General features: G+C 46.0%; 1 protein-coding gene across 2 annotated transcripts in view; it reads left to right on the plus strand.

Annotated features, from left to right (window-relative positions):
• The window catches only part of ITSN1 (intersectin 1), a 112,596-nt gene that overhangs the window by 56,730 nt on the left and 29,133 nt on the right, over positions 1-26,733 (plus strand). For both annotated transcript variants that reach the window (XM_058800341.1, XM_058800342.1), the window contains exons 17-24: positions 7,116-7,240; positions 8,378-8,595; positions 9,582-9,703; positions 15,098-15,342; positions 16,981-17,140; positions 18,577-18,782; positions 19,598-19,680; positions 21,854-22,020. In XM_058800341.1, the coding sequence (XP_058656324.1) occupies positions 7,116-7,240; positions 8,378-8,595; positions 9,582-9,703; positions 15,098-15,342; positions 16,981-17,140; positions 18,577-18,782; positions 19,598-19,680; positions 21,854-22,020 (1,326 nt within the window). The remainder of the gene's footprint in view (positions 1-7,115; positions 7,241-8,377; positions 8,596-9,581; positions 9,704-15,097; positions 15,343-16,980; positions 17,141-18,576; positions 18,783-19,597; positions 19,681-21,853; positions 22,021-26,733) is intronic.

Consider the following 26,733-nt stretch of genomic DNA (forward strand, 5'->3'; position numbering starts at 1 on the left):
ACCAATTTCTGTGCTTTTCATCCAGGAAGGGCAGGACAAGGTCAGCATTTGCTGGAATCAGGAGTTCAAATTGAAATCTTGAATAAAAGAGACTTGATTTTCTGCTGCCACCCAGAATTGTTATCTGCTGTCTGTGTGCTCCTGCTTGTCCCTGGGTGTAGCTGCCTGTGGTTTGTGGTTTCATGCTTTACTGCTCAGTCTTTGTTAAAACTGTGATTTTTTTGTGTATTTCTGCACTGGCAATGTCAGAGTTCTGCAGAGAGAAGTTGGAAATCAGTCTGGAGTTCCAAACTTTTAATAGCATTCATTTTTTCATAAAATATTCCAGTACTTTATCTGTTAATTCCACTGGTGGGTTCTCCTGGAAGTTGACCAAAAATGCTCCAGTTCCTGCAAGGTGTCACAAATTGGATTACAAATATTCAGCAGGAAAATCACTGTGACAGAGACATTAATGGAGTTGTTATCAAAGTTGATCAACTGGGATTAAATCAACCAATTTAGGATGGAAGGTGGGGTTGAATTTAAACAACAAATAGCTTGTTTCAATTGGAGTTATTAATAATTATAGGAAAAATTAAAAGTGATGCCCTGTTTTAAGGTTCGTTTGAAGATGACTCTCCCAGTCTGAGACAGGGAGGATGGAAGGGGAGAATCTCTGCAGAGTCAGACACAGGACAAACAAAATGAGCACAATTTATATTTAAAAGGAAATAGAAGGGTCTAATCCTTGCTTAATTAATCCTTGAGGTTTAAACCTCACTTAGTTTTTCTTCATGTGTAGTTTTTAGATACATCTTAGCATGTTGTGCTTCTTGGGTATCTTTTTTTTAATGAAATCTTTTAAAAGTGATAAATTGAACCGAAGGATATTAATTTTAAAATTAGTGCCTCTGTGTGGTTTGATCTTAAATTACCTAACATAAATGGGAAAGAGGTGAACAGTCTTGGTATTGTGGCAGCAGCAAAAAAACCCCAAAAAACAACAACCCAGACCTACAAACCACCCAAAATTCAAAATTATTGAAGGATTGCACTGCACAGGTAACAAGCTGATGGTAATTAAAAATGGAAGTTGCCCAGTAGGCACAGATATATCAGCATGTGCCAGGAATCCAGGAATGCCTTGACCAAAGGTAAATGATTTTGAATTTAACAGGAAAAGTGGTTTCAATCAATTGATGAGGAGTTGTGGAGACACTTTTTTGGGAAGGGCAGATTGTGGGACCCACCTGCCAGGAGGGGCCGATCAGGAGGAGCTGTCTGTGGGCATTTCTGCCTTGCTGAGTTTGGAGGGGCAGTCACAGAATCCCAGAATTGCCAGGGTGGGAAGGGACCCTCAGGATCACCCAGTGCCACCCCAGCATCACCCCAAACCCTGTCCCCAAGGGCCACATCCAGACACCTCCAGGGCACACCTGCAGGGATGGGCACAGCAAAGCTCCCTGGGCAGCCCCTGCCAAGGCCTGAGCTCCCTTTCCATGGGCAAATTGCTGCTGCTGTCCCAGCTGAGCCTGCCCTGGCCCAGCCTGAGGCCGCTCCCTCTGCTCCTGTCCCTGTTCCCTGGAGCAGAGCCCGACCCCCCCGGCTGTGCCCTCCTGGCAGGGACTTGTGCAGAGCCACGAGGGCCCCTGAGCCTCCTTTGCTCCAGCCCCAGCCCCTTCCAGCTCCTCAGGGATTCTGCAGCCCCTTCCAGCTCCTCAGGGATTCTGCAGCCCCTTCCAGCTCCTCAGGGATTCTGCAGCCCCTTCCCAGCTCCCTCAGGGATTCTGCAGCCCCTTCCCAGCTCCTCAGGGATTCTGCAGCCCCTTCCAGCTCCTCAGGGATTCTGCAGCCCCTTCCAGCTCCTCAGGGATTCTGCAGCCCCTTCCAGCTCCTCAGGGATTCTGCAGCCCCTTCCCAGCTCCTCAGGGATTCTGCAGCCCCTTCCCAGCTCCTCAGGGATTCTGCAGCCCCTTCCAGCTCCCTCAGGGATTCTGCAGCCCCTTCCCAGCTCCTCAGGGATTCTGCAGCCCCTTCCAGCTCCTCAGGGATTCTGCAGCCCCTTCCAGCTCCTCAGGGATTCTGCAGCCCCTTCCAGCTCCATTCCCTGCCCTGGACACGTTCCAGCCCCAGCTGTACTATGGAACCGAGCAGTGGGGAGCTGAATTCAGAGACTTCTCCATTTTGTAGTTTCTCAAGATGTACAAGGCATATTTTGGGGGTTCTGGAGGATTTTATAACTGAATTTAAAACCCTTAAAAGACACATGGATTTTTGTGGGCTTAGCATGGAAGAGATAGAGAAACCGCTCAGAAGCTGCTGAGTGCAGCAGTGATTCCATGGCTGTTGTTCTTCATGGAACCATGGAATGTCCTGAGCTGGAGGGACCCCCAGGGACCCCCCAGTGCCAGCCCTGCCCTGCCCAGAGCCCACCAAGCCCAGCCTGGGCATCCCTGGCAGCGCCGGCCAAAGGCTCCTGGAGCTGTGGCAGCCTCGGGGCCGTGCCCATTCCCTGGGCAGCCTGGGCAGTGCCAGCACCCTCTGGGCAATTTTGTCCCCAAGGCTAGTGAGGGCGTTCCTGGAATCCTGGATTTACTGGGATTTGTGTGAAGTGGGAGTCCTCCACCCACAGAGAACACACTTAGGTGATCACAGCACTCCAAACCAGGTCCTTATGAACTCCCATAATACATATTTTATATATATCACATGATATCTCATATCAGTGATCACATCACTCCAAACCAGGTTATCACCTCCCATAATTCTCACATACAATTACGTAAAAAAATCAAAAATCTGCAACAGCTTTAGGAACCACCACTGGAAAAATGACTGACATTGACAATAGGTAGAAATTGGCTTGTAAATAATACTAAATTCATAATTTCCCTAAATGGCAGAAGAAGTTGTTGAGTTCTCAGTTCCTGGTGTGTCCTGTGGTGCCACCTGTGTGATTATCCTTTATCCAGGCTGGATAATGCTCACACTGAAATGGGACATTTTTCAAATTGTGTCTCAACAATCCCACCACATCTGAGCTCTAAATATGATAAAGGTTTGTAAAATAAGGGATAATAGGTCAAGATGGGAAAGATGGAACTCTTTCTTTTTAAAACACATTTTTATCAAACAAATAAATTACCAACTCTGGATTTAATCAAAGTAATTTAGTTTACCAGGCATCTTTTCCAAACCACAGCAGTTTACAGGATACTCTGGATTTGTCTCCATGTTTTTGTGTTCTGTAATAAGTGAATACTTCATACAAGTGTTAAACTACATCATCTTTGCTGTGTGTCTTAATACCATAGGAATGATTAGGGAGATAAGATTTTTTTTTCTGCTGAATCTTTTTGTCATCTCTGCAAAACAACTGATTTCAGTTCCCTCTGATGACTCCTTTGGAGTGGGAAATATTCATTGTATTTGGTGCATTTCCACCAACAGCTTTCAGGCTTGCTAAATGTTATTAATATTTCAAATCAGGTCATTTGAATTGTAGTATTGGATATCTTGAGGTAGAGCCACTTGGTTTCAGATTGCTGGAGCTTGTTTGGCTGCTCAGGTATCCTTTCGAAGGGGATTTGGGGCTGGTGATGATACAAGATAACCTCTGGTGGATTGAGCTGGATTTGGCCATAAAGTGGCTGAGTTTGTTACAAGGTTGAAAGTTTGGCCACTTCTTTGTGTCTGAGGGTTGAAGGAGCGAAACTTCTGTGCTCTTTAAAGATCTCAGCCTGGAGATGCAATGAGTGCTATTGATGCAGGTATCAATGAAATGGAGCTGGTCACTTGTTTCTTTTGTGATCATGGAATGGTCTGGGTTGGAGGGACCTTAAATCTCACCCAGTGCCACCCCGGCCATGGCAGGGACACCTCCCACTGTCCCCAGTGTCCAGCCTGGCCTTGGGCACTGCCAGGGGTGCAGGGGCAGCCCCAGCTGCTCTGGGCACCCTGTGCCAGGCCCTGCCCACCCTCAGGGTGCAGAATTCCTCCCCAACATCCCTGGATCTGAACTGACCCTCCCAGCTCCAAGGACCTGATGCCCATTTCCTATACCATGGAAGAATCCAGAATTTGCTGCTGCTGCCCAGAAGCACCCAAGGGCTGAGTTCATGTTTGTGACATGGCTGTGCTGGGAATCCTTTCCCAGAGGCCCCCAGTGGGCTGAGCTGTCCCAGTGTGTCCGTGTGTCCTGTGGCTGTCAGTGCTGTGTCAGTGTCAGCAGGCACTCCTGCTCCCAGCCCTCTTTACATCTGAGCGTTTCTTTCTTCCAGTCAGTGGCAGTGGAAGAGGCAATGCTGCAGTGCCTGGCTCTCCTCCTGGGCTGCATCCAGCACTTACACTCCTTGCCCAAGGTCTCCATGGCCTGCTCAGGCAGCACCCAGCTCTCTCTGAGCCTCCTCCAGTTATGTGCTTCACTTTCCCTAAGCAGATGAGTGTGCAGTGTTTGCTGAGGGGTGCCAGCACCAATCCAAAACCAGACACAAGAGTTTGGCATTAGATTTTTATCTATTTTTATCTAATCCTTATGCCTGCCTGAGGGGTGTGCCTTGAATTGCAACTTGGGCACAGTTGTAGTGAGTTATTTTTGTCTTTTGCTTATCTGGAACTTCAGGAGTTTGAGTAAATTGCCTGTTTTGGTCATGATGTACAGAATTTTTACAAAGCAAACACTTTGGGTTGGATGGGAAGTATCCCTATAGATCACTGTATAGTCTGTGATTCCAGTAGAGGGGTAGCAGCTCCCTTCCTTTGCCCAAAACCCCCCAGGAATGGGTGAAGGGAGGAATTGGCTGCCAAGGCCAAAGCAGAGGCTTTGGGAGCTGGGAATGGGCAGGAAAGGGTTACTCTGGGAAAGCTTCAGGGAGCACAGAGCTACAGGGTCCTTTCCTCTGGGAGCAAATGCTCTGCTTGTCTCAGGGGGAGAAGCTCTGATGGAAACCTTGGATTGTAATCCCTGAACATCCCAGGTCCTTTTTTCTTTCTGTCAAAAGGCACAAACTGGGCCAAAACAACTCCACTTCTTCCATGAAGGTTTTGTAGCAAATGACCTGGCTGTGTATAGTGAATATTGAAATGCTGCAATTCCTATTCAATAATATCAATGTGGCTGTTGTAACACCTCAAACCCTCCTTTTGCTCTGTTTGGATTTAAGTGCCAGGGGAACAATTGCTCTGCTTTTAAGGTAAGGCACTCCTGGTCCAGGAATGAGCAAAGCCTTGGGGTGCTCTGGTGGTGTTCACAGGGGTCTCAGGACGAGGGCAGAGATGAGAATCTTGACTCCATGGTTCAGAAGGCTGATTTATTATTTTATAATAGATATTATATTAAAACTATACTAAAAGAATAGAAGAAAGGATTTAATCAGAAGGCTAGCTAAGCTAAGAATAGAAAAAGAAGGAATGATAACAAAGGCTCTGTCTTGGACTCTCTTTCCAAGCCAGCTGGCTGTGATTGGCCATTAATTAGAAACCACCACATGAGACCAATCCCAGATGCACCTGTTGCATCCCACAGCAGCAGATAATCAATGTTTGCATTTTGTTCCTGAGGTCTCCCAGCTTCTCAGGAGGAAAAATCCTAAGGAAAGGGTTTTTCATAAAAGATGTCTGCAATAGGGTGCCCTTGGAATTGCAGCACAGGAGGGGAATGCCCAGCTGGGAGCTGGGTCTGTGCAGGATGAGGGCAGAATGTGCTCATCCTGTCTCCTGGCTGTTGAGGTGTGAGCAGAATTTTGTTCAGTTGTGGGAGATGCTGGCTCTTCTTCCCCCATCCTCCCACTGGCAAAGCAACCTTGCCCAGCAGATCTTTGTTTCCTCTGGCTGATCCAAAAGGGATGTGTATGGGATTTTTTATCTCCAGAAATGCTCCATCCAGTGCCAGCACTATGAACTAGCTTGGTTTTCTTAACACAGTCCTGGCACAGAAAAGTCCTTTCACAGAACACTGACCCAGCACATCAGCTTGGCTGGGAGGGAATAGTGTGTTAAAATGTCTGTGTGAAACTTAAATAATTCTTAAAATGTCTCTTTAACTCCAGCTTTGCTGGGAACTGGTTCTCTCTTTAATGATGCTGAGCTCAGTTTTCACTGAATTAAAATAGAGGAGCATTAATGAAATAAAGCTGAGACCTGGGCCACAAGATCAGCTTCCCTTTTGAAGCTTTCACCCCTCTACCCAGTGGGTTTGAATCACTGCCATTTCTTTTTTTGTTTCTTATGCAATTTTCTAATTTGGGTCAGTGCATGAGGAATGAAAACTTCCTGTGGTTTGTAGATTGTGAATTCCTGAAAAAACATCCAAATACTTCCAGGATTAACTGTTTCAGTCTCACCTGGACCATAATTTCATGATCAGATAGTAATTTTTGAAGTGAACTATTTTCAGTGAAAATCCTCAGTGGTCATAGGTAAATTTTCCCTTTTTCTAAATGCTGAGGAGTTCAGATGCAAAATTGCAGGTCATGCAAAGAAATGCATGGAGTGGTCTGGGTTGGAAGTATAAAGGTTGGATAAAGGTTGGATTTGTGTTAATAGGTGTTAATGCAGAGAACAAATCTTGAGGAAAATATTATGGTATTATTATTAATATTATTTGTATTCTAGTTTTTTCAGACAATTGAAGAAAAGCTGACGTATATGAGTGAATAATCTCTGTACCATGACTCATCCCAAAGACATTCCTTAAGGATTTCAGTCTGCTGTGTATAAACCAGCCCTGAAGGTTCTTTAGTAAATCAGCATTGATTGGCAAATGAAACTGATTAAGAGTTGCTGTTGTGAGAGCTCAGAGGGCAGATTTGTGTATGGAATTCAATAAATGGATTCCATAAACCAACAAACAAAACAAAACAGAAGTGACTGTTCAGATTAAGCTTTGTCCATTTTTTAGAGTCCCATTTAAAGGATTTCTGGTTTCCTAACCCTTTAATGGATAAAAATAGGAAGTCAGTAGGTGGTTTATAGACCCTGGCAATGAACCTGAAATACCTGCATTTGCAGGAGTGTGACTGTGAGAGGTCCCCAGCCACTGCCAGGTGTTGTCCCCTCACAGGGAACTCTTTGGGGCCATCAGTTCTGATTCACAGAGTGGATTTTTACACCTGTTTGTCTTTTTTTTCATCCAGGAGCTGAGAGAAATCCATAACAAACAGCAGCTCCAGAAGCAGAAGAGCTTGGAAGCTGAGAAGTTGAAACAGAAGGAGCAGGAAAGGAAGATAGTGGAGCTGGAAAAGCAAAAAGAAGCTCAGAGGTAACAAACTGCTTTAGTGGAGCCCTAAATGTTTCACCTCCCCTGGCACTCCTGGAAAACATTCCTGATTCCTGTCTGCCCAAACCTTCCAGGGATGCAGATGAGGTTTGTGTCCTCTAGTGCCACCCTCTAATGTTGGGAAGGGGATTGGTTGGACAGCAGCAGCAATTTGCCCATGGAAAGGGAGCTCAGGCCTCGGCAGGGGCTGCCCAGGGAGCTCTGCAGTGCCCATCCCTGCAGGTGTGCCCTGGAGGTGGCCCTGAGTGCTCTGGGCTGGGCACAAGGTGGGCACAGCTGGCACTGCATGGGCTGGCAGGGCTGTGCCAGCCCCAGGGGTTTAGGGATTCCATGAATTAGGTTTTTCCTCTCGCTGTTTTTGATCAGGAATTGTCCTTGGACAGGGTCTGTTCTTCCAGCACACCCAGGGTGTGAGGAGCAGCTGCTTCCCAGGCTTTGGGCTCTGATTCTGAAGGGATTCCAGGGCTGGAATAGCCATGGAACAGACTGGAGCACACTGGGCATCCTTCACATCTTCACAGCTGTCTTTTCTGGGGCAAATTGTTTCCAGCAGAGAATATTGATTCATTTCTTGGTGTTCTGTCCTCTGGTGGAGGGGAAGGACTTGTTAACTCTGGCATTTGGGAATGGGAAATATTCCCAATAATTCTCTGCAGTGCTGTGCAAAACTTGCAGATACTTCTCCTCCTTGCCCTCAACATGAGGATGAGGATGGCCAGGTGTCTGATTCCTGCTTTTCTGTCTCTGATTTGCCTGTTTGGGTCTCACCTTGGGTTGGATCCTCAAGGTCCCTTCCAACCCAACCCATTCCCTGAGTCTGTGATTTCTGGGAATCATTCCCAGTGTGAGGAGATGCTGGGGAGTGATTGATAAGTCACCAAAATGAAGTTAGGGCACAGAAAAGCCCTACAGAGGGCACTTGGTACTGGAGATGACCCAGAAGCTGTGGTGGCTTTGGTTTGAGTGGCTCTGTAGATGACAGCGTTGGTGACTTTGGTATCAGTGGCTCTGTAGATGACCCAGAAGCTGTGGTGGCTTTGGTGTCAGTGGCTCTGTAGATGACCCAGAAGCTGTGGTGGCTTTGGTGTGAGTGGCTCTGTTGTCCCCTCTGTCCCCCAGGCGGATCCAGGACCGGGACAAACCGCGGGGACAGCCAGAGGAGGAGCCACAGTGGCAAAAAAAACCCCAGGAAGATGACAAGCAAAAAAGGGAAGAGGTACCCAAGAAGAAGGACAGTGAGGATAAGGGGAAGCAGGAGATGCAGGAGAAACTGGGCAAACTCTTCCAGCCCCACCAGGAGCCCAGCAAGCCCGGCCAGGCGCCGTGGTCCAACGCAGGTAGGCTCCAGCAGCAGGGAGTGTCTGGGACAGCTCAGTTCTCTTCTCTCTTCCCATTTCACATAGAGCAAGGTGGAGTTCAGGGCTGGATTGGGAGTCTTGTTAAAGTAAATAATGCATGGGTTGAGCTCCAGGCTCCAAAAAGAGGCATCACTGCTCTTCTCCAGAGGCTGGTGTTGAGCAGAGGGGGCAGCACAGCTCTGAGACTGCAGGGCAAAGGAAGGGGATCTCAGCTGCAAGGGGCTGGATGCAAATGTCAAAACTATTTCTGCAGTTTTTATTTTGGTGTGGGATACATGCTTTTTCACAGTAGGAACAGTATGTTTTTCAGAATAGGAACAGTATGTTGTTTACTCACCCTTTTCCTTTCCTGCCTTCCTTTGTTTATTAGGCCAATGACCTGAAATCTAAGGTTTAATTCCCCTTTTCTGTTCTCCACACATTCACTTTGAGCTGAGAGCTTTTTCCCTGCATTGTATCCTGGTTTTTGCCTGTAGTGGGAATCCTGCTTCCCTCTTAGGTGGCTTGGATACACACAAGAACTGTTTGGGAATGTAAAAGTGGTTTAAATATTTGTCCAAAGGATTGCATCACTTTTATAACTAAATTCTGCCCAGAGCAGCTGTGGACTCCCAGTTCCTGGCCGTGCCCAAGGCCAAGCTGGGCACTGGGGCTGGGAGCAGCCTGGCACAGTGGGAGGTGTCCCTGCCATGGCAGGGGTGGCACTGGGTGGGCTGCAAGGTCCCTCCAACCCAGGCCATTCTGTGTTTTTATGATTTTCCCTGGTTTTTAGAGGAGAAAATAATAAAAAATGGTATTTAAATAATCAATTTTTATGTTTCCCTTGTGTAAAAAGGGGATAAGGTTGTTCTGCAGACCCTGCAGGTTTGGTGACTCTTGTCTCCATTTCCACCCCATTTTCCAAGCATTTAAAAATCAGGTGGTTTGATTTCTTCTCTCTGTATCTGTGTGTTTCCTTTGCTCAGAGAAAGCTCCTCTAACCATTTCTGCTCAGGAGGATGTAAAAATAGTGTATTATAGAGCTCTGTATCCTTTTGAATCCAGAAGCCACGACGAGATCACCATCCAGCCTGGAGACATTGTCATGGTAAGCAGGAATTGAGAATTCCTTGGGAAATATCAGCTTCTGCCAGGGCTGCCTTCAATTTTATATGGCAGGAAAGAAAACTGCAAACCCCAAAAATCTGGTTGCAGGTGTGTTGGTAGAGAATAATTTCAATTTTTTCAGGGATGTGGTCACTGGGTTGTGTCAAACTCTGAAGCAAGGCTTGCTTCTGTCTCTCTAATTTTTAATTCCCTGGTTAATGGCTGCAGGGATTGAGTGGATATTAATACTAATTAATCATTAGTATGTTCTTAACATGCAGAGTGAAAATTCCAGGGGGAATTCTTAAATATTGTTCACTGGGGGAAGTGTATTCCCAACTGTGTTCTACACAACAAAATTAATTTTAAGAGCTTTTACATTTTAGTAACGGTGGATTTTGGAAAAACCCACTTTGTAGAGTCCTCTAAATTGTAATTATCATTATTTTTAAAAAAGCTGTTCTGGTAAATGGAACCTTTTGGGGTTGGTTTGGCTTTTTACTTATTGGGTGTTTGTGGCCTTGGAAAGGGTTCCTGGAAAATCCAAAGTGAATCCTGGCTTGGTGTCACTGCTGAGGACTCTGCTGAGGAAACAACAGGTTGGAAAGCTGCAGGAAATGGTGCTGGAGAGGAGACTCTGGGGGCTGCTGGGAAATGCCAGGATGCCTTGTTTTCCTGGGAAATAGGGGTGGCCTGGATTTACAGGTCATTCTCTGGGCAAGAGTGATCACTGTGAGGCAGACTTGCTGGGAAAATAATAATTTTCCCAAAAGCTGTGATTTTAAGAAGCATTTTGCACATTTTTTAAGTAGAGAATTGCAGAGAAAATAACATTTTTCCTCAAAACATGTGGTTCTAGGCAGTTCTGCACATATTTATCCATGTTCTTGCAGGGAAAATAACATTTCCCCTCAAATGTGTGATTCTAAGGAGCACTGAAATAATTTTTGAAAAGAGATTTGCAGGGAAATAACATTTTCCCAAAATACAAAATTCTAAAGAGTACTGAAATAATTTTAAAGGAGAGATTTGCAGGGAAATAACATTTTTCCCAAAATACACAATTCTAAAGATCACTGAAATAATTTTTAAAGAGTGATTTGCAGGGAAATAAGATTTTCCTCCAGAATCTGTGAATCTAAGGAGCACTACACACACTTTAAATAGAGACTTTGAGACCATCTCAGTCTTGTTGTCTGTTGCTTATGGACTCAATTTTAACCCCTTCAGCCCCAGCAGGGTCACCCCTCTCTGTTGCCTTTGCCTTCCAAAGGTGCCTTTCCTTGGAAAGCAGCAATTTGCAGGCTCAGGGTTGAGGTGAGGCTGCCTGGAGGCATCAGTGCAGCTGCACTCCAGCTGGGAGCTCCCTGTGCCACCACATCCCTGCTCCTTGGATAGCTGTCCTCACACAAATGGAGATCTCCCACCCTGGAACTCAAATCCTGACACATTTTGGAGCAGGCAGGAGGAGCCACCGGAGCCCAGGGCTGGAGCCCAGGGCTGGGCTGGGATCTGATCTTGGGCTGAGATCTGACCCTGGATTGGGATTCCTGGGCTGGGATTCCTGGGCTGGAATTCCTGAGTTGGAATTCCTGATTTGGAATTCCTGGGCTGGAATTCCTAGGTTGGAATTCCTGGGCTGGGATTCCTGGTTTGGAATCCTGGGCTGGGATTCCTGGGCTGGAATTCCTGAGTTGGAATTCCTGATTTGGGATTCTTGTGATGGGATTCCTGGTTTGGAATCCTGGGCCCGGGATTCCTGGTTTGGAATTCCTGGGCTGGGATTCCTGGGCTGGAATTCCTGAGTTGGAATTCCTGATTTGGGATTCCTGGGTTGGGATCCTGGGTTGGAATTCTTGGGCTGGAATTCCTGGGTTGGGATTCCTGGTTTGGAATCCTGGGCTGGGATTCCTGGGCTGGAATTCCTGGTTTGGAATCCTGGGCTGGGATTCCTAGGCTGGAATTCCTGAGTTGGAATTCCTGATTTGGGATTCTTGTGATGGAATTCCTGGACTGGAATTCCTGGGCTGGAATTCCTAGGTTGGAATTCCTGGGCTGAGATTCCAGTGCTGGAGTTCCTGGGCTGAAATTTCTGGGTTGGAATCCTGGGTTGGGATCCTGGGTTGGAATTCTTGGGCTGGAATTCCTGGGTTGGGATTCCTGGTTTGGAATCCTGGGCTGGGATTCCTGGGCTGGAATTCCTGGTTTGGAATCCTGGGCTGGGATTCCTGGGCTGGAATTCCTGAGTTGGAATTCCTGATTTGGGATTCTTGTGATGGAATTCCTGGACTGGAATTCCTAGGTTGGAATTCCTGGGCTGAGATTCCAGTGCTGGAGTTCCTGGGCTGAAATTTCTGGGTTGGAATCCTGGGTTGGGATCCTGGGTTGGAATTCTTGGGCTGGAATTCCTGGGTTGGGATTCCTGGGCTGGCATTCCTGAGTTGGGAATTCCTGGGTTTGAATTCTTGTGTTGGGATTCCTGTGCTGGAATTCTTGGGTTGGATTTCCCAGGTTGGAGTTCCCGGGTTGGAATTCCCAAACTGGGATTCCCAGGCTAAGATTCCTAGGCTGGAGTTCCTGGGCTGACATCTGATCCTGCCTGGAATTCCTGGGCTGGAATGGGGTTGCAGAGCTCATTCTGTCACAGGAGCTGGGCCTTTCCCAGAGTCTGGGAATGATCTTTCCAAGGGGATAAACCCCAGCCCTGAGCCCTGGCTGAGGGCACCAGGGAGGAAGAGGATTTCTGCAGGAAGGAAAAGGCTTTGCCAGTCAGGAGAGGGCTCTGCTCTGCCCTGCTGCTGGGAAAAGCCTTTGGCATCCCTGGATTTGGTGCCATGGATTCCACAGTTCTCTGGCTTTTTAATTCTCTTAACCTTTCAATTACTTTATCCTTTCAATGTACTTTAAATTTCTTCCACTGTAAATTGAGATTGATTTTAATCCTGGCTGTAGCTCAACCAAGCTTTTGTGTGGGAACAGATATTCTTCCCTGAAAAATCTGGAACGAATTCTAATGACAGTTTGTCATCAGTTTTCTTAGTTATTGATTGTTGGAGTTGGGTTCAATCTTCTTTGTGATCCACAGAATTAAGGAGTTGTCAGCTGTGGCTCTAAAGTACAGTTGAATAAATAAAAGCAACCTCCCACATACTGTAATTCATTATTCAGGTGTGCATTTAAAGTCTGGTTTTGTTTTGGAAAAATAATCTGGAATTGTTGTGGGACTTTTGGATGGTGGGTATAAAAATTAAAGGAAATTGAAACAAAATAGCTTAAAAGAGAGTTTATAGCTTAAAAGAGCTTAAAGGAATTTATTTAAAATTTCAGTACAGTACTGCACAACCAGATGTGATTTGTATTTTAGATGTAGAAGAAACCAGAGCTGACATGAATTATGAAGTTTAAATTATCCTTCAAAGTGCCTTTTCATGAGTGTGCATAGAGGGCTTAATTGGGCTGAATAAACAGAGACCTGTATCCTCACAGGCAGTTCAGAATTACTCACAGGCAGCCTCAGATCCTCTCCTGGACAGCATGAACTGCATGGCTCTGAAACCTTTGGGGTGGTTTTGTTCTTACGCCTGAAGAATCCCCGAGGTTTCTGTAAACCTGTGGCTCACCTCAAAGATGCTCTTTTAGAGATCTCCACAACCCAGATTTGCCTTTGCTGTGCTGTTTGTTCCCTCTGGGGGATGATTGCAGCTCCTTCCCTGCCTGGGGCGATGGTCCCTGTGTGGGTTATTCATTTGGGGTGATGGTCCCTGTGTGGGTTATTCATTTGGGGTGATGGTCCCTGTGTGGGTTATTCACCTGGGGCGATGGTCCCTGTGTGGGTTGTTCACCTGGGGCGATGGTCCCTGTGTGGGTTATTCACCTGGGGCGATGGTCCCTGCGTGGGTTGTTCACCTGGGGTGATGGTCTCTGTGTGGGTTATTCATTTGGGGCGATGGTCCCTGTGTGGGTTATTCAGCTGGGGCGATGGTCCCTGTGTGGGTTATTGATTTGGGGTGATGGTCCCTGTGTGGGTTATTCATTTGGGGTGATGGTCCCTGTGTGGGTTATTCACCCTGGAGTGATGGTCCCTGTGTGGGTTATTCACCTGGGGTGATGGTCCCTGTGTGGGTTATTCAGCTGGGGCGATGGTCCCTGTGTGGGTTATTCATTTGGGGTGATGGTCCCTGTGTGGGTTATTCACCCTGGAGTGATGGTCCCTGTGTGGGTTATTCACCTGGGGTGATGGTCCCTGTGTGGGTTATTCAGCTGGGGCGATGGTCCCTGTGTGGGTTATTGATTTGGGGTGATGGCCCCTGTGTGGGTTATCGAGCTGGGGTGATGGTCTCTGTGTGGGTTATTGATTTGGGGTGATGGTCCCTGTGTGGGTTATCCAGCCCTGCCTGGGCTGTAACTGGTCCCTGTGCGGGTTATTCAGCCCTGCCTGGTGTCACTGATCCCTCTGTGGGTTATTCAGCCCCTGCTGGGCTGTGACTGATCCCTGTGTTGGTTATTCATTTGGGGTGATGATCCCTGTGTGGGTTATTCAGCCCCAGCTGGGGTGGCTGATCCCTGTGTGGATTATGGAGCTCCTTGGTGCTTTATCCCATTCCAGTGGGAGGCACAGAGTCAGCAAATGGCCCGAGGCAAAGGAATTTGGCAGCAGCTCCTCTGAGGAGCCAAGGATCCATCCCTACCCAGGCTGAGCTGCCAGGGGTCAGGAAGGGGATTGGGATTGGGATTGTGCCCCTGTCCTCAGGTGATTTCCCAGCTACAGAGCTGCCCCAGCCCTGGGCCCAGCGCAGGGAGGAGCTGGAGCTGCTGCAGAGCCCAGAGGAGGCTCCAGGATGGGCAGAGGGATGGAGCAGCTCTGCTGGCAGGAAAGGCTGGCACAGCTGGCATTGTTCACCTGCACAGGAGAAGCTTTGGGCTGAGCTCAGGGTGGCCTTGCAGGGCCTGGAGGAGCCCCAGGAAAGCTGGAGAGAGACAATTGCCAGGGGATGCAGGGACAGCACACAGGGAATGGCTTCAGACTGAAAAATTACAAGTTTAGGTCAGATATTAGGAACAATTTCCTGCCTGGCAGGGTGGGCAGGCCCTGGCACAGGGTGCCCAGAGCAGCTGGGGCTGCCCCTGCACCCCTGGCAGTGCCCAAGGCCAGGCTGGACACTGGGGACAGTGGGAGGTGTCCCTGCCATGGCAGGGGTGGAGCAGGACAGGCTTGACCTGACCCCAACCATTCCATGATTCAGTGATTTCAGTATGGAAAGAAAAGAAAAAAAAACTTGTCAAGCCCTCTTGCATTGCAAGAAGTTCATTGCTGCAGAGGAGATCTGGGTTGTTTTCAGTACAATTCCCATTTGCAGGATGTGTTTGTTAACTCCCTGATTTCCTGTGTCTGCAGGTGGATGAAAGCCAGACGGGAGAGCCAGGGTGGCTTGGTGGAGAACTGAAGGGGAAGACTGGATGGTTCCCTGCAAACTATGCAGAGAAGATCCCAGACAGTGAAGTTCCAGCCTCTGCCAAGCCCGTGGCTGAATCCTCTGCTGCTCCCAAAGTGTCTGTGCAGGAAAGCTCCACGTCCCTGGGAGCCCCTGCCCCTGCAGAGGCTCCTGCAGCAGCCAACAACTGGGCAGACTTCAGCTCCACGTAGGTCTGGGGCTCAGTGCCCGGGCTCCTTGGGGACTGGCACGGACACAGAGCCAGGGTGCAGACTGAAATCACCTTCTGGGGAGGGCAGAGTGCTTTCTGTGGGAGTCAGGGCAAGCTGCAGCCCTATGGGGCTGGGGGCTGCTCCCATCACCCCTGCCTGGCACAGCATGGGCATGAGACCATCCCCGTGTGAGGGTGTGGGGGAAATCCCAAGGGTTCACTTCCCTTGGAATCACAGAATCCAGAAATGCTTTGGGCTGGGAGGGACCCTAAATCCCACCCAGTGCCACCCCTGCCATGGCAGGGACACCTCCCACTGTGCCCAATATTCAGCCTGGCCTTGGGCACTGCCAGGGATGCAGGGGCAGCCCCAGCTGCTCTGGGCACCCTGTGCCAGGGCCTGCCCACCCTGCCAGGGAGCAATTCCCTCCTCATCTCCCACTGAAATTTCAGTGGGAACCCATTCCCCCTTGCCCTGCCACTGCTTTTCCTAATGAGCAATCCCTGTCTAGCTCTCCTGGAGCCCCTTCAGATTCTCCCATCTCCTAAATCCCTTTCTCCTACACTGGTTTCCACCAAGCCTCATTGAAGGTTCCCAACCTGCTCATTGTCATGTACAATATATTGTTATATACATATATATATGCATATAAATATATTGTGATGTACAATATATTGTTATATACATATTGTTATATACATATTGTTATATACAAATATATATACATATAAATATATTGTGATGTACAATATCTTGTTATATACATATTGTTATATACATATATATACACATATAAATATATTGTGATGTACAATATATTGTTATATACATATTGTTATATACATACATACATACATATATACACATATATACATATTGTTATGTACAATATGCTAATGGCAGAGATGACATGGAAAGGTGATTTAATTCCTGGTCACAGCATTAGTAAAAGTGATGGAATTGGCACATGTGCCCATCCCTGGGTGTCTTAATACACTGGGCATTTCTATCAACTGCAATTCCTTCTCCTTTGACCATGAAATCCGTATTTATAAACTGATATCTCAATGGGAGGCCCTGGCACTCCTGACACAGCTGGGGCTGCCCCTGGATCCCTGGCAGTGCCCAAGGCCAGGTTGGACACTGGGGCTGGAGCAGCCTGGGACAGTGGGAGGTGTCCCTGCCATAGCAGAGGTGGCACTGGGTGGGCTGTGAGGTCCAAACCCAAACCATTCCATGATCCTGTGTCTAAAGGAAAAGAATGTGAGAGGTCAGTGATGTGCAGAGGGGAAGATTTCAAACCAGTTTTGGAAAGAATAATTGATTATTTTTATTTCACTTTCTGCTGTGTGCAATGCAGCCTGCACTGCTTGAACTTCTGTTTGTAGGGACACAGCAAAGAATTGAGATAAAAACCTGTCCTTCAGTGGCAAGGACAAGGAGCTCAGTTTGGGAGTTGCCTTTGAAGGTGAAGTTGTGATTCACCAGTGTTCACTTGCACCTGGAGTTAAGGTGCTGGGTGCCTACAGAAAAGCAATTCATGTAGACGTTGAAATATTTGTTCTGTGTGAATTTTTTTGTTCCTACTGTTAAAAGCAGTAGGAATCACATCCTTCTGTTCTTTTTCTCTCCAGCTGGCCATCGAACAGCAGTGAGAAGGCAGAGAGTGATAACTGGGACGCGTGGGCAGCTCAGCCCTCGCTGACCGTGCCCAGCGCGGGGCAGCTGCGGCAGCGCTCGGCCTTCACCCCTGCCACCGTCACCGGCTCCTCGCCGTCCCCCGTGCTGGGCCAGGTGAGCTCCTGGCACAGCCCTGCCCTCAGCACGGGCAGATTGGGCTCAGCAAGTGGGGTTAACACCCAGCTGCTAGTCACTTTGCCTCTGGAATAATTCAGATTTATTATTATTAGAGTAACAGCTTATGTGTGTTGTGTATCAAGAAGGAATAATTTCACATGTCACAAAAGATATGGAAATATCCAATAGAAATATTGGAAACAGTACAAACTACAAAAGATATGAAAATATCCAGTAGAAATACTGGAAAAAGTACAAACTACAAAAGGCTTGGAGAGCAAAGGGGGAACCTTGCCTGTGCATGAAAACACTCACCTGACAGGACACAGTGAGCACCTGCAGGAGGGGTGGCAGGGAGGTCCCACCTGCCCCAGCCAGGGAGGAGCTGGAGCTGCTGCAGAGCCCAGAGGAGGCTCCAGGATGGGCAGAGGGATGGAGCAGCTCTGCTGGCAGGAAAGGCTGGCACAGCTGGCATTGCTCACCTGCACAGGAGAAGCTTTGGGCTGAGCTCAGGGTGGCCTTGCAGGGCCTGGAGGAGCCCCAGGAAAGCTGGAGAGAGACAATTGCCAGGGGATGCAGGGACAGCACCCAGGGAATGGCTGCCAGTGCCAGAGGGCAGGGCTGGGTGGGATCCTGGCAATGAGGAATTGTTCCCTGGCAGGGTGGGCAGGCCCTGGCACAGGGTGCCCAGAGCAGCTGGGGCTGCCCCTGCACCCCTGGCAGTGCCCGAGGCCAGGCTGGACACTGGGACAGTGGGAGGTGTCCCTGCCATGGCAGGGGTGGCACTGGGTGGGATTTTAGGTCTCTCCCAAGCCAGGCCATTCTGTGGATCTCTGATCCATTGACAACATCTGGGGCAGGATTTAGCACAGGGCAGTTTCTGCTTTGCTGGTCTGGGATGGCTTTTTTAGGTTTTGGTGGTGCATGTTTGAATCTGTTCCTTGGGTTCTTCACTCCCCTGACAGCCTCACTCCCAAGTGGGTTAAGTGGAACAGCAATGGCAAAGCTTCCCAGCTGAATTCTGTCCCTCTCTTCAGGCATTTCCTTTTCCTCAGTGGAACAACAAACTCTTCTTGGGAGCTCATGTGTTTTGGGAAGTGCTAAAAGAAATTGCAATGTGCCATGAATAAAGTACAACAAAGCATCATTTTCCATAAAATGGCCTAGAAGTCCTGCCAAAGCAACTTCACAGGGGATTATTACATGTGTGTGTCTTAAATAAAAGTAATTAATTTAATCTTGCGTTGCAATGATGATGTGTAAACAGACAGAAATGCAGGAGGGCTGTAACCATTTCTAGAATTACTTTGCAAGTTTAACTGGTGCTTTAGTTGAGAGATTTGTTGCTGTCCAAGCATCCTGAGGACATAATTCCCTGAGCAGCTTTCTTGCTGAAGGTGGGGCATGACTGACTCCTGCTTTCCTTTCTGAAGGGTGAGAAAGTGGAGGGGCTCCAGGCCCAGGCTCTGTACCCCTGGAGAGCAAAGAAGGACAACCACCTGAACTTCAACAAGAACGACGTGATCACCGTGCTGGAGCAGCAGGACATGTGGTGGTTTGGGGAGGTGCAGGGCCACAAGGGCTGGTTCCCCAAATCCTACGTCAAGCTCATCTCAGGCCCCATCAGGAAATCCACAAGGTATTTTGTTTGCTTTTCCTGTCCTTCACTTCTGTGCTGGGGTAGAAGGAAATTGGAAGAGCTGCATGCTTGAATTTTAGAGTTGTACCCTGTAAAAGGGACCCTGCTTTTATCTGGAGGGTTTTGACTTCCCATCCTGAAAACTTGAGAAATTTTCAATTTATTAATTGAGAAATTAAGAAAATAATTAACAATGAGATAAGAAAATAAGAATTTAAGAAATAAGAAAACTGACCTCAATAAGAATAAGAAAATAAGAATAATAAGAAAATAAGAATAAGAGCACTGACCTCAGTTCTCCTTGGGTCTCGCCTCACCAACAAAAGATTAATTAACCTTCTTCATTTTATGTGACTTGCAACTGAAAAATGAGTGTATTGGACTTTCTCAAGTACAGCTGTGTAAGTCAGAGCTCCTCTCTGCCCAAAATTCAAAGGTATTCCTCAAATCTAAATCACTTCTCATTATTCTTGGAGGATTAAACATTTAAAATCTCTTTCTTTTTTTTTTTTATTGTAAAGGCAGCATTAGCATTAGGAATACAAATGACCATGATTTTAGGTCATTTTTTCCTGAGGCAAAAGAGTAGATACAGAAAATTCTGTATTTAAGGCAGTTGTTTAAATGTGACCATGGCAGACCTATGGATTCAAAGCTTTATTTTGCACATTTATTTTGCACATTTACTGTCTCTTCTTTTAAAACCCAGAGAGTTGCTTGGGAGTGCAGGTGCATTTTATGTTTGAAATATAATAATAATAATAATTTTTCTGAAGAGATTGAATTTCTTAAATAACCATTATTTTCTTCTAAAGCATGGATTCTGGTTCCTCAGAAAGTCCTGCTAGTCTGAAAAGAGTAGCATCCCCAGCAGCCAAGGCAGCAGTGTCAGGGGAAGGTGAGTCCTGGCTGCCCTGGCAGCTCTTGCTCTGCATTGAACACAACAATTCTGCTTTTTTTGCCAAAATCAGGAGCCAGATTGGGCTCTTCAAGTGGTGTTAAAACCCAAATACTGATCAGTTTACCTCTGGAATAATTTAGAATTATTATTATTAGAGTAACAGTTTTTTTATGCTGTGTATAGAGAAGGAATAACTTCACATATCACATAAGATATGAAAATATCCAATAGAAATATTGGGAAATGTACAAACTACAAAAGATATGAAAATATCCAATAGAAAGCTTGGAAAAAGTACCAACTACAAAAGATACTAAAATATCCAATAGAAATACTAGGAAAAGTACCAAACTACAAAATATATTAAAATATCCTGTAGAAGTATTGCAAAAAGTACAAACTACAAAAGATACGAAAATATCCAATAGAAAGATTGGAAAAAGTGCAAACTACAAAAGATATGAAAATATCCAATAGTAGAAATATTGGGAAAAGTACAAACTACAAAATATATGAATATATATCCAATAGAAATATTGGAAAAAGTACCAACTACAAAATATACTAAAATATCCAATAGAAATATTAGGAAAAGTACCAAACTATGAAAGATATTAAAATAACCAATAGAAATATTGAAAAAAGTACAAACTACAAAAGATATTAAAATAACCAATAGAAATATTGGCAAAAGTACCATCTACAAAATATACTAAAATATCCAATAGAAATATTAGGAAAAGTACCAAACTACAAAAGATATTAAAATATCCTATAGAAGTATTGAAAAAAGTACAAACTACAGAAGATACTAAAATAACCAATAGAAATATTTGAAAAAGTACAAATTACAAAAGATGTGAAAATATATTTTGTAGTTTATACTTTTTCCAATATTTCTCTTTTTTTGCCATTATTTTGGTAACATTTTCTGATCCAGAATGGGTTTTCACAGAGGGCCAGAAAAGCACACCTGTCCATGGTGTCAGGACATGGTAAGCATTTTAATTTCCCCCAAAGCCCATTGCCAGTGTGTCATTAGAGCTCTTGGTGAAGGCACTGACATCACTTGGGCAATCCTGGGATCCTTTCAAAGCTGGAGCCTGGGCACAGACTCAGAGCTCACAGGAATTTTTCTGAAGGGTTTTAAAAGGGGAATTCCTGGCTGTTGTCACCCTTCAGCTGGAGGGGAGTGTCCCCACCTGAGCTCCTTAATCCCCTGCAGAGGGAGGCAGCTGCAGGTTCATTAAATCACAGGCAGAGGAGATCAATTAATTAAATGGTACAGGTGAACATCTGCGTGTGGTCCCTGCTGCACCCCTGAAGGTTCTAACTGCAATTCCAGGCACAATTTTGGGGACATTTATATTGAATTTGTGTCTGGCCTGAGCAGCACAGAAACTAAAAGGAGGGAGCAGCAGAGAAAAGGGAAATAATCAGTTATTTGCAAGTACAGCTGCTGTGCTCAGTGATTATTCCATAGAACCCCAGCTGGTTTGGGTTGGAAGGGAATTTAATTAAGGATCACCTTGCTCTGGTTTTCCTGGTGTTTGAGGAGAGAGAATTGTGGGCAGGCAGAGTCTTGTCCCAGGTGGGATGTCTCAGGTGTTGTGTTTGTATTAAAAAGGAGCACAGCTTTACTTTAAACACTTCAAAAAAGTGTGGTTTTGAGAGACAATAAAGCAGGGATTTAACACCTTCTGTTGAGAGGGTTGAAGAAAAGCTCATGTGCAGAATGTGATTTATAAGGTGTGTGCACTTTGCATCCCAAACTCTGAAAATCCCACTCATCAGCACAACCCAGAAACCACTGGGAAACATGTTTAATATCTAAATGAATGATTTATGTACATTTAAATTATTAAAATGTACATAAAATATGAACATATATATATATATATATGTACATAAATAAAAATAGCAGATTATGTACAAACCCCCTGAGGCAGCCTTTTAATAGATCCTATTCAGTTCTGATAAATACAATTTTATTCATTAAATATTGGTGTTTTTCTATGAGCAATAAATAAAAATTTTCCTTCTGCCTAGCCCTGACATTACTGAGGTTTGGCAGGGGATCCCTGGGGGTGTCTCAGCAGTTTCCATTTTATATTTATTTATTTATTGATGCTGTATATTTCTTTATTTATGGTGCATTTCCCTTTTGCAGAGTACATTGCCATGTACACCTACGAGAGCTCGGAGCAGGGGGACCTCACTTTCCAACAAGGTGACCTGATCCTGGTGACAAAGAAAGATGGTGACTGGTGGACGGGAACGCTGGGTGATAAATCAGGAGTTTTCCCATCTAATTATGTGAGACTCAAAGATTCTGAGGTAGAGAAATGTTTTCTTTGGGGTTGTAGTGCTAGCTGCAGGGCAGGGCGTGGTAGGGGAAATAGACATGCTTTGCAGATTTAATGTCTGAAAAAAATTACAGATACCAGCAATATATACAACATATATACAAACATATATATGTAATATACAATATATATTAACATATATACAAACAACATATACAACGTATATTAACATATATACAAATATATATATACACAATACATATAACAACATATACAACATATATTAACCCATATACAAACATATATATTCAATATATACAATACATACAACTGCATATATACAACATATATTAACATATATACAACAATATATACAACATATATTAACATATATGTACACTATATATACACAATATATAAAACAACATATATACAAACAATATATGTAACATATATAATATACAAACATATATACAATATATAACAATATATATACAAACTATATAACATATATAAACATATATGCAAATATATATACAATATATAACAATATATATACAACTTATATTAATATATGCAAACAATATATACATCTATACTAAACAATTACAATAACAACTATATTTGTTGCATTTTACAACTTAATTTTATAAATAACTTGGGGGAATCATCCATGACAATAATGCCAACATCAGCAGTGCACTTGGTAGTTTTTTTAGACACTGGTCAGAGCAGCCATGAATGTTTTATTGCCCTGGTAAGTTTTTAATGCCTGAGCTGTATCTTACTGCCATTATTTAAAAAAAAAAAAAAAAAATCTGCACAGTAATATTTCAGTCTATTACATTTTTTCCCTATGATTTCTTGCAGTCAAGAACAAATTTTGCACCAAAATTTTGCTAACTACTGTATTTATTTGTCAGATTTTGACTGAATAATAGAGGTTCTGTTTCATCTCTTTTTATCTTGAAATAATTCCAAAGTATACATCCTTGTTGGGTTTTTTTTTGTTTTTTTTTTTTTTCTTTCTTTCTTTTTAGGCATTCTAAAGAGAGATGTTCTCTCATTTATATGGCTTGAGAGGATAATTTATCTCCCAGTAGGAATTAGTTTAGATTCAGAGCTGGGTACATGACTGATCTCTTGATGAGAAGGATTCTGGTTTATAACTCTGGAATAACGGGGGGTTAAAGATAAATGAGTAAAAATCAGTGGATTTGGGGGATTTGTGTGGTAAAAACTGAAAGACTGCAGCACAGACCTGGGCAGAGCCACTCCTTAAAGCCATTCCTGCTGCTGGAAAAGCCAGAGCATAAAAGCTGCAGTGAAATTCAGCTGTAGGAAACCTTTCAAGAGGAAATTTCTGCAGTGTCAGGAAATTCCAACAACATCCTCTGGGCCAGGATTAAAACCTTTGCAGTCAGTGATGTTTGGTATTGCAGTGTAGAGGTGGGACTGGGGCAGAGCCCAGGTGTTCAGTTCTGAGTTCCCTTTGCTCAGAGAGCCCAGTTTGGGGTTTCTGGATTAAAACCCTTGCAGTCAGTGACATTTGGTATTGCAGCAGAGGTGGGATTGGGGCACTGCTGGCAAATCCCCGTGCAGAGCTCAGGTGTTCAGTTCCCCTTTGCTCAGAGAGCTCAGTTTGGGGTTTCTGTCACCCCAGCCTGCCCGGGGCTGCACCAGCTCAGTGCACTTCACCCAAAGCTGCCCCAAGTGCCCTTTGTGTTTGCTAAAACCCCACCTTCAGCTAAGATCTGGGTGAGAGAGGGAGGAAGAGGCACAGGGCTGGTGGAGCCCTGCTCTGGGATGTTTTTCCATGCCAGGGTTCCTGCAGGACACAGATCTGCCTCCAAGTGGGGAGCTGGGTTTTGCTCCCCAGCCTGCTCCCTGAGCCAGTTTTTGCAGGGGATTTCAGAGTCCTGGCTCTCAGAAATCTCCCTCTCTCACACTCAGATGTGCTGCTGTGCTTGGACAGCTGCCTGGGCTGCAAAATGTTCTGAAAAGAGGAATCATTTCATGTGGTCTGCACTATTGACAGAACCAAAGAAAAGCAGGGCTGATCTTTCAGCAGCAAGGGCAGAGTTTCTAGAAATGACTCAAAATCTCAATGGTTTCTACAGTTGAAGAATTTTTTAAATTTGTTCTTCTATGCCCATTCACCTCAGGGTGGTAAAACAAACCATTCCCTGTTCCTTTATTAAAAAAGTGGGAAAGTCTTTGTTCTTCAGAGGAATAATGGCCCATTCTGAGGCTGTTCCTTAGGGAGGGATGGACACAGGGTTTATTCTGGGCACTGCTGAGAATTCCCTCTGTGGGGATGGCTTGGAAACACAACAATTTCAAGACATCTGATTATAAAACTTTGCACAGGGCTTCAGAAAATAATCCCTGAATGGATCAAGCTGGGGTTTGAAGGGTCCTGTGTAGGGCACAATTGCAAGTCCTTGCTGGGGATTATTAAATTGACAGAGCAGGTTCTGCTCTGCTGGCTCAGGAGACTCCATCACTTGTCACAGGTGCCCTCAGGGAGTGTCCCAGGTGTGCAGGGACAGGCTCTGTCCTCACTGCTCTGCTTTCTCTCAGCTGAAGGAATAGGAAAAGCTTCTCCCGCTCCTGAGTGGGCCAGAAATGGGCACCATCCTAAATGTGTTATTTATGAATTCAGTTACTTCTTTAAGTGCTGTAGGACTTTTCCATGTGTCCCTTCTGCTTTGCACTGAGGATTCAGAGAATCCTCCAAGTCAGTTCAGACTCAGTGTGGTCAGGATGGTTCTGGGGTTTCTATTTGAAAATCACCTCTCTGTTTCCCAGTAAAAGCAATGTCCCAGCCTTTGGTGTGTCCATGTGCCTCTAATCCAGCAGCATGGGGGCTGACCAAGGCATGGCTGGGAGGAGAGGCTGCTCTGGAGGTCCAGCACTTGTTCTGGAGAGGTTTCTCTGGAGGAACAGGCCCTTGTTCTGGAGAGGTTTCTCTGTATGTCCAGACACTTGTTCTGGAGAGGTTTCTCTGGAGGAATAGGCATATGTTCTGGAGAGGTTTCTCTGAAGGTCCAGCACTTGTTGTGGAGAGGTTTCTCTGGAGGAACAGGCCCTTGTTCTGGAGAGCTTTCTCTGGAGGAATAGGCCCTTGTTCTGGAGAGCTTTCTCTGGAGGAATAGGCCCTTGTTCTGGAGAGCTTTCTCTGGAGGAACAGGCCCTTGTTCTGGAGAGCTTTCTCTGAAGGAACAGGCCCTTGTTCTGGAGAGGTTTCTCTGAAGGAACAGGCCCTTGTTCTGGAGAGCTTTCTCTGGAGGAACAGGCCCTTGTTCTGGAGAGCTTTCTCTGGAGGAACAGGCCCTTGTTCTGGAGAGCTTTCTCTGAAGGAACAGGCCCTTGTTCTGGAGAGCTTTCTCTGGAGGAACAGGCCCTTGTTCTGGAGAGCTTTCTCTGGAGGAACAGGCCCTTGTTCTGGAGAGCTTTCTCTGGAGGCCCACCGCTTGTTCTCTGCTGAGGAGGGCAGAGGGTGTTCCTCTGGCAGAAACCCTTGCCAGGGCAGGAGGAGTTCCTGGGATCACCCTGGTCCATCCCCCTCTGTGGGGCTGTCAGGGCCATGTCCCCCTGTCCCCAGGTGCTTCAGCAGCCCCAGCCCCACTGTGGGGGTGTTAAGCTGCTCCCCTGAGCCTGGCTTTGGGAGGACACCACAGTTCCTGCCCCTGATCCCCTGGGGCTCTCCTGGGGCCCTGCTCACAGGGCAGGGAGGGATCTGGGGACAATCAAAGGAGTGAGGGAGGAGAGGAGGATCTGCTGCTCCTGTATCTGCAATGGTGTGTGACAGGAAAGGAGCTCTGAGACACCCAGGCAAGCTGAAGATCCATTTTATGGGTGCCTCACAGCCAGCACAGGGGGTTGAGGGGCCCTTTTCTCTCAGCCCTGAGCTGTTCTTCAGTTACTCCTCAGTTCAATTCCTGCCAGAATCCCCAAGTTCTCAAACCTCAGTTGGCAGGGAGAATGTGGAGGAGGAAACTCTTCTTTCCACACAGGAATGAGGATTCTGTGGAGGCCTTCAGGTGCTTTGATGTTGGCTCCAAGTTTGTGAGGAGGATCCTGAGGGAGAAGTTGAGGGAGGTGGAAGTGTTGAAGGCCAGAGGACCTTTATGGCTCCCCAGCATTCCTGGCCAAGTTCAGTTTAGATTAAAGTTTCTGTTTTCCACCTCAGACCTCCTTTCTGCAGGACAGAAAACTGTCGTGGCCTGGGAGGAAACTGCAGGAATTATTTAGGGGCAGGAGCTGGACTGATGTCAGGTTCTGCTGGATTTTTGTGGCTGTTCAAAGGCTTTGCTTCCCAATCCCTTGGGTGCAGATGTTCATCCCTCACCTCACCTCACCCTGCCTGGCTGCAGGGAGCTGCTCAGGAATATTTGCAACCCAGCAATTTGGAGGGATGGAAAATTCTGTTGTTGTTGCAGCTCACCTCCACAGAAATCCCATTCTGCAGATACGTGGAACTGCAATCACAAATGGGATCTGCTTTGGGATTGCACATGGGATCTCCTTTGGGATTACAAATGGGATCTACTGTGGAATTACAAATGGGATCTCCTTTGGGATTGCACATGGGATCTACTGTGGAATTGCACATGGGATTTCCTTTGGGATTGCACATGGGATCTACTGTGGAATTACACATGGGATCTCCTTTGGGATTACAAATGGGATCTCCTTTGGGATTACAAATGGGATCTCCTTTGGTATTTGCAGCCCACAA

Source organism: Ammospiza caudacuta, chromosome 2, assembly GCF_027887145.1.
Source record: "Ammospiza caudacuta isolate bAmmCau1 chromosome 2, bAmmCau1.pri, whole genome shotgun sequence".
NCBI lineage: Eukaryota > Metazoa > Chordata > Aves > Passeriformes > Passerellidae > Ammospiza > Ammospiza caudacuta.